The sequence below is a fragment of the Candoia aspera genome, chromosome 5, assembly GCF_035149785.1.
Source record: "Candoia aspera isolate rCanAsp1 chromosome 5, rCanAsp1.hap2, whole genome shotgun sequence".
Classification (NCBI taxonomy): Eukaryota; Metazoa; Chordata; class Lepidosauria; order Squamata; family Boidae; genus Candoia; species Candoia aspera.
Window position 1 is genome coordinate 435464 of NC_086157.1, and position 15737 is coordinate 451200.

General features: G+C 43.6%; 2 protein-coding genes across 4 annotated transcripts in view; both read right to left on the reverse strand.

Annotated features, from left to right (window-relative positions):
- The window catches only part of LOC134498434 (LIM domain only protein 7-like), a 109532-nt gene that overhangs the window by 22055 nt on the left and 71740 nt on the right, over window positions 1-15737 (reverse strand). For all 3 annotated transcript variants that reach the window (XM_063304523.1, XM_063304522.1, XM_063304521.1), the window contains exons 8-12: window positions 14253-14505; window positions 4714-4831; window positions 3337-3479; window positions 1961-2372; window positions 1130-1423 (exon numbers count right to left, since the gene is read on the reverse strand). In XM_063304523.1, coding sequence (XP_063160593.1) covers window positions 1130-1423; window positions 1961-2372; window positions 3337-3479; window positions 4714-4831; window positions 14253-14467 — 1182 coding nt within the window. In that variant the 5' untranslated portion in view covers window positions 14468-14505. The remainder of the gene's footprint in view (window positions 1-1129; window positions 1424-1960; window positions 2373-3336; window positions 3480-4713; window positions 4832-14252; window positions 14506-15737) is intronic.
- LOC134498437 (LIM domain only protein 7-like) lies at window positions 10199-11896 on the reverse strand. Its single transcript, XM_063304528.1, has one exon. It carries the CDS (start codon window positions 11394-11396, stop codon window positions 10530-10532), a length of 867 nt encoding a protein of 288 aa, XP_063160598.1. The 5' UTR covers window positions 11397-11896; the 3' UTR covers window positions 10199-10529.

The following is a 15737-nucleotide window of genomic DNA, read 5'->3' on the forward strand; positions in this document are numbered from 1 at the left end:
TTCAAGCATTGTAAGAGCTTTCATGTAGCAAAACTCAGAAAATTCACAGTTCCCGCATGGGACTTTTGTACAGGAAAAAGATCGGCGTTTTTTGAATCATTCATACTTCTTCCTGCAGCTAATATGTCATAGTCCATATATTTAACCTATTTTTAAGTTTTTGGAGCAGACTGCTGGTGAATGCAGGCAGAATAACTGAAAATTAGCATCCTTACAGAAAGTTTTTTTTTAAAAAAAGAGACTGTTGTAGCCTATAATTTAATACATTTAAAAAGTATTTTTTCACTTAAATGTACAATGACTGGCAATTTACAAGTGATCGTAAAAAGCTTGCAGAAAGAGGGAAGGCTTGCGATCAAAACCGTTTGGGAAAAAATGTCACCGGATCAGTTTCTGGGGTCCAACATTCCCTAACCAGGAGGTTTGTTAGTCATCAAGCGTATAGTTATCTCTAGATGTAACAGCACTTGACTTCCTGGCTTGCGAACAAGCTATTTCCCCTGATCTCTTCACATTCCCTGCGTTCTGAATTTCGACCATCATTCATTCACATTACCTTAACTACGTTGTTTTAATTCGTTTCAGGCACAGTGGGGGCATTTGCATACGCATGTCCTATCTCTCCTGCCATCTTAAGTGACTTAAAATCCTTCCTACTTGTTTGTAGTATTAGAAATCAGTCAGAACACTAAAACGAGAGGGGGCCGACAGGTGTTCCTGTCCTTGACGGGCAGGAGCTGAGCTCTTCCCAGACTGAATCCCAGCAGAGCAGCGCAGCCAAGAAGGTGTTTCCTGCAGGGTTAACCACTGAAGCTACTTCTGCCCCTTCCAACTGTTCTCCATAAGCTCTGGCCCTTTTCGTCCCTGTTCTGACCTCTCTCGATAGGGTCTTATGAGCTACAGAGTCCCAGAAAACGGTGTCAAGCCCAATGGTTCAGTCGCATTTGTGACTCATCAGAAGAACTTCCCATTTATTCACAAGGCTGCCTACCTCAAAGATTCCCTTCTCTAAGGAAGTTATCCATGATCTCCTCTAGCTAACAAGTGCTGCCTAACACTTTTCTTTGTCTTTGCTTCCTGTGTATTGGGGAAACCACATAACGTAAACAGGACCATCTCTCCAACTCACTTGCCATCTCGACTCCTCAGTCCCCGAAAGGGTTCTGACTTTGGGGGCAGAAGATCCGACGGTCACTGCATTGGGACTGGTGTGGTGATCTGATTTAGGGTCCGATTCAGGCGCTCCCCTTCTGTGCTCCCCGAGTGAGTGGCTTGTCCTACTCTTGCTGTCTTCTGTACCTCTGGGCTCCGTCTGGTTGTGGCCTCGCGCCCCTCCTGCCTGAGCCTCTGAGCCCCTGCTGAGCCCCGATGGAGCCCTCCGAGACCCTTCGATTGCTCCGTTGTATTTTGCAGCTGCATCCATCTGGGGGAGGTTTTTAAAAGAGACGTTTCCAACATTGGCTTGAGTGGCACCTACTTAAAATCTCCCCCGTGTCTTCCCAGGCCCAAAGCACCTTGCTAATTATCAGCAGCTTTAATACCGAGCTGTTGTCGTTGCCGTTAAGTCAGCTCACTCTGGTCTGGATGCAGCCGTGAAAGACTAGGTTGCCAGGACATAATGCACAAACCCATGTAGGCCCCTCAGAACTGAGGGGGTGGGCACATTTTACAAATAAATTAAGAGATTTCAAACACTGGGCATGATGTGATGATACACAAATGGAAGATACACAGTTACAAATCCAGAGTGAAATATCACCCTTTTATTCCTTTTAAGTGAAGAGTTTTATTATTACTTCTGTTGGAAATCTCCACAAGGGGATTGCGCATCTATCTACACACAAGCATATTATACATTATTTTTTCTATTTTAAATATGTGACTGCAGATATAAAAGGAGTTAAAGTGTTCACTTAGCAATGGTTGCTCCCCCAAGTCTTAGACCCAAGCCAGTCTTTACCGTAAAGGACCTGGGAAGCGACGAGATTCCTCTCAAAGGGGCCCCGAACGGCCTTGGGGTCACCACCGACGTCAGCCTGGCCGTGTCGGTCTTCTGGTAACTTCTCGGGAGGGAAGCTGAAACCCGACTGGATCCAGTTTGTGCGTTCGCCAAACAGGAGCTTGGTGGAAAGGGCTCCGGCCTCCCTCCGGCCAGGTTCTGAGCTGCAATCGGAAGTTCGGCCTTTGCCCCACGCTCCAGTGTTTGGCCACTTTGCTCACGATCCTCTCCCCTCGTCGAGCCGCTGTCCGCCTCCCTTGGAAGGCCAACTCTAGAAGGCGCTTCCTCTGCACTGAACACGTCGTTGTTTGAGAAATACCTCTGCTCCGTCTCCTCCCAGGAGTTCCTCAGGGGAGCCTGATCTCGCCTCTCCCTAGAAGAAACGCAGGAGCTTTGGGTAACCTATGACCTCGCAAGCAGTGAGTGTGTGTGTGTGTGTGTGTGTGACTCGTAAGCTTGCAGTTATGTTGATTCAAAGGGAAGATGGAGAACAGCAAGATTCATGACTGTTCTGCAACATTTTTCTGTCCCCAAAGGTAACCATGTACTATTTCCAGGATGTTAACAAATGGCCCATTTTTCTTGGCCTTTTTTTTTTTTTAATCCCACACCTGTCAGATAAAGAGGGTTTGTGGACACTTCAAATTAAAGGATAAAATGCGTAACATCATTCGATCAACACGGGGATCTGTTTCAAGAGCCAATGGTGTCAAACCCGATGTACAGAGTTTTATTTGGGCATTCTGTCTTAAGAAAGCATTTCATGCCCTCCGGGTTTCACTGAAAGAATTCCAGGTACATAATAGTGTCAAACTAGGACAAAATGAGGCAGGCCAGGGAAGACCTTTAAAATGCTCTTTTGCAGGACGAACGTCCCCCATAACCCCCCTCCCCAATTTTCCCCAATGGTTGTACAAGACTTGCATTGAGAATGCAGAAACGGGACTTATGTCATAGTAAACTGGTTTAAGATTGAGATGCAAATGAATATTTTAATGCAAAAAAACAAGAAGGAAGTTGAAAACGAACCCAGTTAATATTGCCACTTAAATTAAGCTTAAATTAAAAGGTTCTTTATTTGTCCCTTTCAAAACACGTGCTAAGATTATTAACCTACTTGGCAAATTAATTCTATTGACATTAGATTTTTACCATTTAATTACTTAGGAACAGAATTATCAAATTGCTAGGGAGAGAAGACCTGAAAATCAACGTGCCAGTGACCGAGCACCTGAACACATTCAAAGGCAGTCAGTTAAGCCAAGCGCTGCTGAATTCCAAGTAAACGTAAACAGGATGAAGCCGTTAAAGGCACCGGGTGTCGCGGCCGGCATTACCTGTCTCTCTGCATTTCTTTCAGGGTTTTGCTGCGCCTTTCTGAGCTTTCAGAGGCTCTCCGCTCAATTTCCTCTCTCTCCTCCTTCTTCTTTTGCAGATCAGAGGTGTGACTCTTGCGCCTACTTTTCCATTTTGCCAAATCCTAAACAGAAAGCCACGTCAACCGCTATCCAGCAAGACCTTCGGCCAGACGCCCCAGGCCCTCGCTCCTGGTGAGGAGGACTGCGCAGCTGCCCTACTTTCACCTGAGACGCCTGGTGCTCCTGGTTCTCAAATGTCTCCTCCCCAGCCTGTCCCCGATCTGAACAATGGCAGCCTTTCAGCCTCCTCAAAGCGCTTACAAGTTTTGCAGGAGAAAATACGCCTGCTGCCCTACAGGGAAGCCCATGGTCTGTCAACTGTGCTGCCTGAGCTCTCCATTGCCCTGAGCAGGCTTCCGATTCAAACCAGCAACGGGAGCTGATATTCTTATTAACCTGATCACCCAGCTCAGGCGCATTTCACCTTAACTTGAATTACCTAGTGCTATTCAAATGGGTGACTGAGCACCAAAACAGTAAAGGAAGTGCCCTAACTCATAAAGAGTTTCACAACATTGATTACTTCACTTGCTGCTGCTGATGTTCATTTCAGCTCCACTTTCACTCGTCACTGTCATTCCCACACTTTGGCCCATGAGAACATGTGTGGTAGGCGATTTCTTCAGGACTAGCCACCTTAGTGGTTGCACCCTCCCAGCCTTGAGAGGCACCTCAGATTCTTCTCCATTGTCCTTTTGGCTCCAACAAAGCTTAGGTAGGCCCTTTAATCATGTATAGTCTTCCTGTACCATGATCTGCTAGTCAGTTTTATATCTCCTGTTATAATATTTGCAATCTGCAGCTGTCAGCTGATTCTGTCTGTTCTTCTCTCAGACAGAAAATGCATCTCACTGAATTCTCACCCAACGCCTTCTGCTGCCATTCCCCACCATGAATGACTTTGGAGAAGAATCTCATTGCTTTTCTTGTGTTCCCATTTGAAGATATGGAGACTAAAGCTAGAGAAACCATCTGGTTTGGATTATCTATTCTGGAGACCTCTTTTTAGAAGCAGCAAAGGGCACGTCAGAACCATCATGGCTTGAAGTTGTCCTTGGTCTTTATCCCCCCACCCCTGGGCTATTCTGTTCCTGAGCTGCAAACCGCCCAGCCTCACCCTTGATTGTCTCCTCCCATTGGCTGATACTTCTAAAGGAAACCCCAACCCCACGTGCCATCAACTTCCTGCTACTGGTGAGCCCAGGGCTGAGGACTGCCACCTGGTTTCGGTTTGCTGTGACTGTCTTCTAGAGGCGCCCAGGGAGACTGTGAAGGTGGCCCTTCCAGGACACTTACATCTTGCCACTGCTGGTCCTGTTCCCGCAGCTGAGATTTTATTCTCTGGAGCTCTTCGTAACGCATCTGCCGGATCGTTTGTAGCTCATCTGCACTGACATCATTCAAGGATTTACTCCTAGAGGAAGAGGCATAGCTTTAGAGTTTCAGACCACGTTTTTCATCAAGAGGGAACTGAACAATCTAATTAGCAGCAACAGAGCTAGGTGCTCTACAACAAGGCAGTTTTTAGCAGAGTGTAGAGTGGGAATGCTTTGTTGCCCATATAAAATGACCACCTCACAGAATCACAGAACTGTGGAGTTGGAAAGGATCACAAGGATCATCCGGTCCAACCCTCTACAAGGTGGAGCAAAACCCATTAAACCATCCTTGAGAAGTGGCTGTCTAGCCTCTTCTTAAAAAACTCCAGAGATGGAGAAGCCACAAGGGTTACACTGTGGTACAAATCTCAACATCTTACCATCAGATGTTTTTCCTTAAATTTAAATGAAATACAGGTTGATGAAACTAGTTCCTGACCATCTTCCCTGGGTTATCCTTTTATGGAATACTTTATGTAACCTTTTATGATTCATGAAGGAGAATAAAGATGATACAGCCATTTCCACAAGTCTTTTCAAAGTTCTATGTCCTTATTTAGAAGGTCTCTCTCTCAAATCCATAACTCAAGACACTCTGAAAGTTATTACAGTGAATATGAAAGCAAATATGGGCACCCTATGGAGACCCCCCCCCCACTGCATTGTCAGGATTCTCTTGGCATGCAGGAGAATAAGGATTTTGAGATCATGAATTTCCTGTGGCCCTAAAATATGCTGAGCAAAACAGGCTGCAAAACCGTACTACAAAAACTTAACACCGGCCTTTGTATTTGATCTTAAGAATTACAGAGCAAGCTGCTTCCCACTTCCCCTTCCATTTTCTCTCCTCGAGATTGCCAATCTCCATCCTTGACGCTACTGATTTTTATGTCATGTACAACTGCAGGTGGCCAGAGGCAAAGTTCTGAGAAACAAAGGGGGGCGGGGGCTGAATCTAGATCATCTTAGGCTTGTCTATTGTGCGAGGCTTGGGTGCCCCAATATTTGCACTACTGCAATCCCCTAAAGTGATCCGTGAAGCTGTGTGGCAAGAAAGAAACAAACCACATACTTCAAAGAACTATTGAACAGTTTGGACATAATACAATGTGTGACTCCTCATATTGTGTTTTATAAACCACAGTTAATAGTTTCATGTTATAGGTGAAACAGGCCATTATGGCTTATTCAACAAACCACAGTTAAATCATGCATGAACCCATCCATTGCACTCTGAAGGCTTCCAGATGTAAGCTCCCTTCCTAATCCAGAAAACAAGAACAAAACAATACAAAAATGTTTTTGTCAGAACAATCTTCCTTCATCTCTCAAAAATATTCCACAAATGAAACAGGCTGACTGTATACGTGGAGAAAGAAAAACCTAGGAAGGTTACAAATCTAATACAGCTATTTTATATTTTATTTTAAAAAAGAAGTCAAGGGAGAGAAAATTAACTTATGGCAAAACTCATTAACTTTGTAATTAATTATTTGATTGGGGCAACAAAAGATCTAAGCCCATCACAGTCAAGAGTTATATGTCCCTTTATGGTGACCCTTGCTGATTCTGGCAGCTGATAACCAGGCATTATGGAGTTAATCTATAGACTTAACATAGATCTGATCCATTTCCAAATACTGCTGACCCAAAGCCACCACATTAGACAAGACTGAAAAGATCGGATGAAAGCTGCATGCTTCTTCTCTGCGATCCTTGCGTGCCCCCCCGCCCCAGATGGCCAGCTTCCATGCACATCAGCAGCATCAGCTTCAGCCAAAGCAAAGGTGAGGGCTCAGCGTGGACCAGCATTTATTTCCTCTTCTATCTTTTCATTTTTTTCAGGGTTAAATAATTCTTCTCACCTATCTGTTTGCAAATAATGGATTCATCCCATTGTCCAGATAAACAGATTGTCTGCTCAAGTGGACTACCGTACGTTAACTAGAATCCAGTGCAAACAACAATAAAAATGCCATATTAAATTCTGTGTGCAGCAACAGGTTTTCAGTCTGGGAATAAAACTCCCATTCTTTTTCATAGTTCATTTTTGGTTGTAGATGCTCCCGCTGAAGAGTTTTGGGAATGGTAGTCAGGAGAACTTAAAAATACTAGGAGAGATAACCTTTTATTACTGTTATTCTAACAATAACTGAACCAAAGAGGATCTCAAAAATTCTGTTCTTAAGTTATTTTTACGAACTGTTTTCTGGTTAAACCAGATGGATGGCTCAGAGTCTTGGGACTGAAGCCACAAACAAATAATGCAAATAAATAAATAAACCTGAAAGTATGCAGCTGTTTCCAAAATGGCCATTCTGCATCTTTTTCTCACCCCACCCAGTAAGGTTCATAAGATGTCCCGCATTATACTGCCAAGGGGTGCTACTCTTGTCCTACCACTGGCATCAACCAGAAAATATGGAGCAGGACCAAGGAAAGACCTTATATTACATGGCCTTTTCCATCAAGTCAATTATGTGGAGCAGGAAAGCTAACGAGGAAAGAATAACGCTGCTGCCATCATGTCTAGGTCTTTGTCAGAAGTCAACATTTGCAAAGCATTTTCCAATTTAAAATGCTCCGTAGAAGCAAAAATCAATCTGGGGAGGAAATTTCCTTTATAAAGGGATCAACTTCTCCGTTCATTCAAGCTGCTCGCCTGTTACCAAGAGAGCGTTCTTTAAACAGCATGGGTTCCAATAGCTGGGAGCACTGGCGGCTTTTGTATTTTATCATCGGTATCGTCTTCCTTTCGCCAAGGAAAGCAAAGCAAAGCAAAGCGTTGAGGCCTGAAAGGCGGATGCTGCAGGGGGGCGTAAGATGTCCTGGGCTTGAAACAGGCTGAGCTAGAACTAGAACATCCTCTTGGGCCCCAGGATTTTGTCTATTGTTCAGGGCAGGATGGGCCACTCTAGTTCATGCTGTGAAAACTGTCCTTGGCTTGTTTTCTTTCAAGCTCCTCCAAGTCCTGAAGGGGTGGCGTGGGAGAGCCAGCTAAGCACATGTTCACAGACTGAGCATAATTCTGAACGTAAGAAAAAGGCTGCTGCCTAATAAATTATTTATTTATATCCTCTTTAGATTATTTACTAGAATTAAGAGTAAAGAGCTAGAATTAAGAGTTCATGGATGGTAATGTAAGGCAGTTCTTCCTGTATGTCGTGATTTTTTTTTCAAGTGATTGCCAGATGCAAAAAGTGTACTGTGCAGGTGCATTAGGAAGCAATACAAGCCTAAGAAATACATATTTTGTTTTTTACTGTGTTGTTTGCAAGTTGTCCTGAGGTGCATCCACTGCTGTACTTCTACTGATGTTGGGAGGGGTTACCAAAAAATATTATTTTGGGTGGCATGCATCACTGGCTACGGGGAGGTAAGATCTTTTTTAAAAATGCTTTTCAATCATTGTTCTGCAATTCCCTCCGTCTGCTCCACACAGATGCTGATCCTCCTCCTCCTGCAGCCCCTGGATGAAACATTACAGAACCCGCCAACATCTCAGGTTTTGTTCTACAGGATATCGAATGCTTTGACTTTCTGACGGGCTATTCTGTGTGCGGCCCTTTCAGAGACCTCTGATAAAAAGCAGCATGCAACTGAGCACCTGCTGCACTTACAAAGAACATCACAAGTTTTTACATTCGCGTTATGGCTTCCGACAACTGGCTTACACAGCATCAGGCATATTATATTTTTATCTGTGAGCAATTTTGGCTCTTAAGCCAAACAGGGATGGGGTCACCAACTTTTATCAGAACCGGAGCTGCCTTTGGAAATTTGGGCTCCCAAAGACATTTCTGGGCAGGCTCTGCAAACCAGTTGGGCACTGAAACCAAAAGCACATGCATAAGTTGCCTCAAGCAGAGTTGCGCATGGATAAACTAGAGTGTTAATTCCCCGTGGAAAGGGGCACTGACATTCTGCCATGCTTCCGTTATTCGACTTACCCGTGCTCCTCAGAAATCTTTTGCAACAGCCTGAGGAAAATCAGAAAACCAACAAAGTTCATACACCCCATTCCATTGGTGCAGCGTGTAATGATGTCTACAGATCTATGCTCAACTTATCAGCTACAAAAATAACCGTGTTTGAAAAGGAGTATGAGGTCCCTGTGACTATCCCAACATTCTCATAGTTTAAAGAACCATTTTAACTTTTACATGTGACCCTAAACACAAGTGGTCACTTTTCTCTATTTACTTCTCATTGTTCGATATGGACCACTAGACATGTGAATGTATAAATGAGCTTCGCTTATGAAAATGCCAATGGTTAAATCTTAGTTGTACATACAATACTTTTACCATTTCAGCAAATATTAGGACATATCAGAAGCTTAACACATGGGGAAAAAAACCAACTGTAACTGCTTTAGATTCTGTAAATTTTGGAATGCTAATTTCAAAGCTGTTTAAAGACCACACGAGTACCGTGTCCAGCCCCTGCCCATTCAGTGGGCACAGGAGGGAAGCCAGTGAGAACGGCTGTTGGCAGCAGAGAAATCGATGCCATGGGAGGGGCAATCAAGCGTTTGTGTAGTTCACTGTTTATTCTAATTGATGTCTTAAATGGAATATTTGTGTTAAGCTTAAGAATGTGACCGGCTTGCAAGTACTTATTTTCCAGTGAAACATGCACAATCGGTCCTTTGGAATGACTTGGCTAGCAAAACACAGAACACTGGAAGGAGGACTAATGACCGGTGTGAGAAGAATGAAATGGATGAGGTCATTTTAAGACAAGAAACACTTTACCAGATGAACATAAGAAACCTCATTAAGATCGACCAAGGACTGGGTCTTCGCGGTGACAGGTGTGGCCAATGATCAGCACCTTACGCTCACTAGAATCCAAACTTCTTCTGAAAAGGTTGGAAAATCCTCCCATTTTGGGGCAAGATTTCAGGTCAGAGGGGGATAAAAATAAAGATCAGTGGAAATGTTACTGCCTTTCTCCCCTCCCTCAAGAATATATACACACATCAACTTATTTGGAGCTGGGGTTCCCGTTCTGAACAACAAGGAAAAAATTCAGATCAATTCGGACAATAACAAGTCTTGAAAAATTAGGGGTTGTAGAAACTGGAAAAAAAGGTGAATATTAAGCTAGTGTGGTAACAAGGACACACATTCTGAAAGGATTTAATAGACATTAATTTGATAATTGATAGTCAAGCCAGATAAATATTGCCAGAAAATAGATTCTACTTGAAGATCCAGTGAAAGGAACTGCAGGCTGAGCAGCAACACATTAAGCCCTTTGGAGGTGGGTGGTGGGTGGGGTGGAATTACAATTGGAAAAGGAGTTCCTGCATCTTCCTTCTGTCTCAGTGGCAGGGATGATTTTCAATACTATATTAAAGAGTTTTATATTCACATAAGAACTTTTAGATAAGGCTGTCAAAGTGACGCACATTGGCTTATGTTTATTCAACTACAGGCTTCAAATATACATGTTTTCAAGAACAATTGGACACTAAGGCATACCGGCCAGAAACAGGTATTCTTGGCCCAACACAGACAGTAAATGCAATCTTGGGGTTACATTAGGCTACTAGGCAAATAGTGCTATAGGCTCTGATGGATGGATTGTGAGCTGTGATGAGCTTAATGATCAACACCAGAACTTAGGGGGGTATACATGAACACCACAGGCTTAAATGTCACACCAAGGCATGCTTTGTTGAAAACCAAATGCCACATTTCTTTACTAAGCACTATGTCCAAATACTCAGATACAAGCATGATCCATGCATGGCCACGATCCATGAGCTGACCTTTCAACCATTTGCCGTTTCTTATGCCTGATTCTGCTGGCCTCTCTGATGGCTTCCCATTTTTGCATATCTTCTTTGCTACACACTCCTGGAGAGAAGCTCTTGCATTGCACATTCCCCCCTATGCTGAACAGGTCAATTTTTCGGGCCAGCATATCATCCTTCTTTTGCCGTGAAGGAGGTAAGATTTTTCCGCCGCTTTCACACTCATTCTTTATGGTGGACTTTTCAAGCAGGCATAGAAACTTGGCCTGGACTTCTGGGGGCAGGCTCCAAGGGTCCGGAAAGAGAGCAGGCTGGTATTTGTCAGGGGCACCAGATAAAGGCACTTCTTTCTTCTGCAGGTGAACTTTGCGAACAGTCAGATCGTCTTTTTCTAAATCTGGAATTATTTCACCTTCCCCATCTCTGGGCTGGAGAACAATTTCTCCTTCTATGCGAGGGCTTTGTTGAGAAGACCTTCTAAAATACTCAAAATCTTGGAGAATGACTGGATTCACGTGGGAGGCACCAGTCTTACGGACAAACAAATCATCGTTTTCCAAATCTGGATAAAAGTCTCTATTGATTCTTTGGTCACACCCAGACCTAAGATAATTGTATTTTCTGCATGTTATGAGCCTCGGCCCTGAAGATGGGTCAGCTTTGGTTCTATTATCAGAAGACAGGCAGTCCTCAGAGTATTTTTGCAGTGCTCGAAGAAATAAAAACTGACTGAGATATAAAAGATACACATAAACGTTAGATTTGCAGTATGCTGTAGGTAACGGAGACCACAAGGTTAGCAAAGGAATGAACTTATGGACTCTGGGCTCTGTCATTTCTGCAAGTGAACGAAGGATTCTCCGCACAGAGAAAATCTGTCGGCATCAGAAGCTGATGCAGGAAAGAGAGGAAAAGATTAGAACGCTTTCCCCTCTCCTATGATTATCATATCGGGAGGTTTTAAAAATGTTTATTAAGGAAGATTCCATTGAAAGAGGCCTTCAGCTGCTGAAGTGATACAACCCAGAGAGAGGATTGCCAACTGAATGAGTGCACACACGCTAGAATGGGAAAGGTGCACAGACAGACACACGGAAGCAGGGCTGGCTGGATGCCCAGTTCTTTAAAAGGACAAGACTTCTACTTTAGGGTAACAGCAAAGCAGGCCAGCCATTATAAAAGGCATGGGCGTACGGACAGCACACATACAAAGATCCAGATCACTTTAGTAGTACGAATTCAGAATGCGAAGGAACATAGATTGCACTAAAATGGCAGCGTCCATATTAATATTTCGCGTTCCCTTCTAGCAAACCACAAATGCCTTGACACATCAGCTAGGCTGGCTCATGCAACCGTAGGAACCTTGGCAGGTCAGAGGAACGTCCCCGTTTCTCCCCTGCAGCATTTTCAGCTGTTTGCGTAGCGGACCGAGAGTCTTCTTTGCAACTGATACTCAAGCTGTCCACGATGCTGCGGCTTGGCTGGACTCTCGTGCTCTCCTCTTCAGACTCTGCCATGCTACTGTACAGGATCCCGGATCAGGAGAAGGAAAAAAAGGCAAGGAGGTAAGTCCTGACACAAAAATTAGGGGCAGCAATCCATTTCAGTACACCACACCAACACACAGGGAGGCAGTACGGCAAAGCTGAACAGGAAAACTATCCCCACGTCAGTTGTTCCCAGGCTCCCTGCTGCTGCAGAAAGTGTGCATGGATTCCAAGGAGCTAAAAAGTGTTTTCTAAAAATTTGCTTGGATGGAGAAAGAGCATGCAAGATGACAAACCTGAATCCTTGAATCTCCTTATACCACTGCTTGGAAAAAGATATCCTCTTTGCTTTTTTCCAGTGTAATTCTCCGCCTGGCACCCAAGACTTAGGAAGAAATTTATGACAGGAAACTTTTGCGGCCGATACTGCAGCACTTATTTTGCGAATGTAAAGGTCATCTGCTTCAATGTCTGGGATGCCCATGGTTTTCTCCTCCTCCTCTTCCTCCTCCTCCAAATAGCTGGAGAAGTCTGAAATAATGTGAGCTGCTGACTGGCGCTCCATCTGGTGCCCAACACTTCTTCTGTGGTTGCTGCACAAAACATCCAGTGAAGTTGTATTTTCAAAAACAAACAGAAACATTGGCTATTGAGTACAGAAGACTACACTGCACTTTGTCTTATAATTACTGACTTGTGAATGAAGTTAAATGAATTTCCAGTACAAAATCATTGTAATGAACACATACAAAGATGTTGAACACATGTAGCCCTTCTAAGAGAATACAAGTATGTGAATCGTAATAAAAAAAAAAACTACTGATGGAAGATGTATTTTAAAGAGACCCTTCCAAATGCTCTGGCTTTTGGAAATATTACAGCTTTACAGGAAGCTTTTCAGGAATGAAGTACTTTGACGTAGAGAGCTGGATTTTTGGCCGCAGGTGATAAATGGGTTGACCAGACAATGATCTTGAAGAGCAAAGTCTTGTTCTGGTGGGTATCAAAGGGGTAGCAGAAGCTTTTCTTTCACCAGGGGCCACATTTTGCCAAGTCTTCAACAAACATCTGAGACATTCTCACTTTCCTCTCCCCAAGAGGAGCTACCATCACGCCAACTGATCACCTGCGCTGTGCAATGCCACTATCAGCTAGTCTGATTGTCTGCAGACCTCAGCCCAAATAGCAGAATAAAAGCAACAGAATATAACTAATGCCCCTGCTATATTCGCAGCATGCACTAGAACAGTGTGAAATACAAGAGCAAAGTAAACGAACACTTGCAGTCACGTGCAACCGGCCCCTATGAATTTCAGAAGTGAGACATAGGGAGATGCTCCTGGTGTCCCACCCTACATTTTCTACCCTCTTGGAGAACATCTTGTGGGGGTGGTGGGTAAAGAAGGAGACAGAATTTGAGTTATATCTTATTTTAGGTTCCAACCAATGAGCAGAAGCTTTACTCTCAATAATCCTATTAAAGAGACAGAAACCAACGTTACAAATTTCACGATAACAAAAGATGTGTAATGGTTGATAATGATTCATAATCCTAGTAAGCTTTAAATGGAATCTAACATTGTCCAGAACACCTTTCTGAGTTCCCAAATTAAACTAAGCTGTTCTTCCAAAAAGGAGTACTTAATTTAATTTTAATTTACAAATTAAATGGTGGAATTGGTGACAACTACTAATAGCATTGTTTTAGAAGAGAGTTGGACCTCATCACTGCAAAGTTGTCTCAATGGTCTTTACTATGATCTGAATTACTAGCAGCTGCAAAGGAATCAGAAGGAGCCGGGCTACCATCCTCCTGTCCAACTGGTGAGCCAGGAGGCATCTGGCATCCGCTGGCCTGATCAATTGAACTCTTACGTTCTTGGCTGCTAAGGGTGCCAACATAACCATAACTAGCAAATGGGAAGATTTTTCCCTTCTTCTTCTTCTTCTTCTTCTTCTTCTTCTTCTTCTTCTTCTTCTTCCTCCTCCCCACAGAAGTCTCTAACTGTCCCAGTTTGTTTTGGTCTGGCAAAGCATCCCATGTGCAATAGGGTTAATTGCAATTTATCCTCAAAGCTAAAACTTCAAATTAAGGCTTAACATTCATGAAGATGAAATGCTAAATCTTTGCTAAGGGAAACAGTAGGAAACGAATTTTGCATCAAGGAGAGCACTCAGGATATTTGAGCATCACAAGAATACCTTGAAAAATTTCCATCTGCTTCAGTAAACACGGGACTTGCCCAGCTCCTTCTATTATCTTCGTTCTTCTCAATTCTCTTCTTTCGCAAGGGTGCCGGCATATATGTTGGTGGCTTGGCTTTGCTGGGTAAGAAACGGTTGAATTCTGCAGCAGGCTTTGGTTCAATTAAGGCAGCTCGGCGGTAGGACATATCGTCTTTGCTGGGATCATGCATCCTTGCGCGTATTTCAGAATCTGTGTCGCTTTCACAATCTTTTACATATATAAGAAAGAACAAATTTCTAGTTAAAATTTCAGAAATGAGAACTTACAAAGTAAGAATCAAGCACTGATTGGTTCAGTGTTTGGATCAACACAAATACACAAAGGATGAATGAATAGGTTGAGAGGAAGACCAAGAAAGCTGTGATTGGATGAAACTGATGAAATCCTGAGAAGAGAGAGATGAGAATTTCAAAGAGCAAAAGGCATCGATGAAGATTCTGTCATCCAGCTGGAATTGTCTGTAGGTTGAGTCATGACAACTGGATCTTTTTCTTTTTGGTTGAAACGCTTTGCTGCTTGTCCAAGCAGCTTCTTCAGTCTGGGCAGAGGTTGGTGAGGGGACCCCATATCTGTCTTCCAGGGTAGCTGCATTGTCCCTACACCTAAATGGCTGTTAATTGTGCCATGGAGGTGTGGATTGCCTTTGGGATGTCCTACTCCTAGATCCTTTGCTCATCCTAGGATTAAGACATTCCAAAGGCAATCCACACCTCCATTGCCCAATTAACAAGCCATTCAGGTGTAGGGACAATGCAGCCACCCTGGAAGACATATAGGGGATCCCCTCACCAACCTCTGCCCAGACTGAAGAAGCTGCTTGGACAAGCAGTGAAACGTTTCTACCAAAAAGAAAGAGATCCAGTTGCCATGACTCAACCTACAGACAGAGCAAAAGGCAGCTTCTTCAGTCTGGGCAGAGGTTGGTGAGGGGACCCCATATCTGTCTTCCAGGGTGGCTGCATTGTCCCTACACCTAAATGGCTGTTAATTGTGCCATGGAGGTGTGGATTGCCTTTGGGATGTCCTACTCCTAGATCCTTTGCTCATCCTAGGATTAAGACATTCCAAAGGCAATCCACACCTCCATTGCCCAATTAACAAGCCATTCAGGTGTAGGGACAATGCAGCCACCCTGGAAGACATATAGGGGATCCCCTCACCAACCTCTGCCCAGACTGAAGAAGCTGCTTGGACAAGCAGTGAAACGTTTCTACCAAAAAGAAAGAGATCCAGTTGCCATGACTCAACCTACAGACAGAGCAAAAGGCAATGGATGAAGCAGTGTAGTGAAGTGGTAGGACCAAGGAGAGTTTGCAGATATAAAGATTAAAAAAAAGTGTGGAAATGTCTAGTTAATCCTGTTGTTCTAAACTAGATTTACCTACTGTATATACTGTTTTCTTATCTCATGCCTCTGACTTCTTTAGATTACTGTTTGT

Bases quoted from the DNA above. Each gene is read 5' to 3' on its own strand.
- LOC134498437 (XM_063304528.1), bottom strand. From the start codon at position 11,396: ATGACAGAGCCCAGAGTCCATAAGTTCATTCCTTTGCTAACCTTGTGG.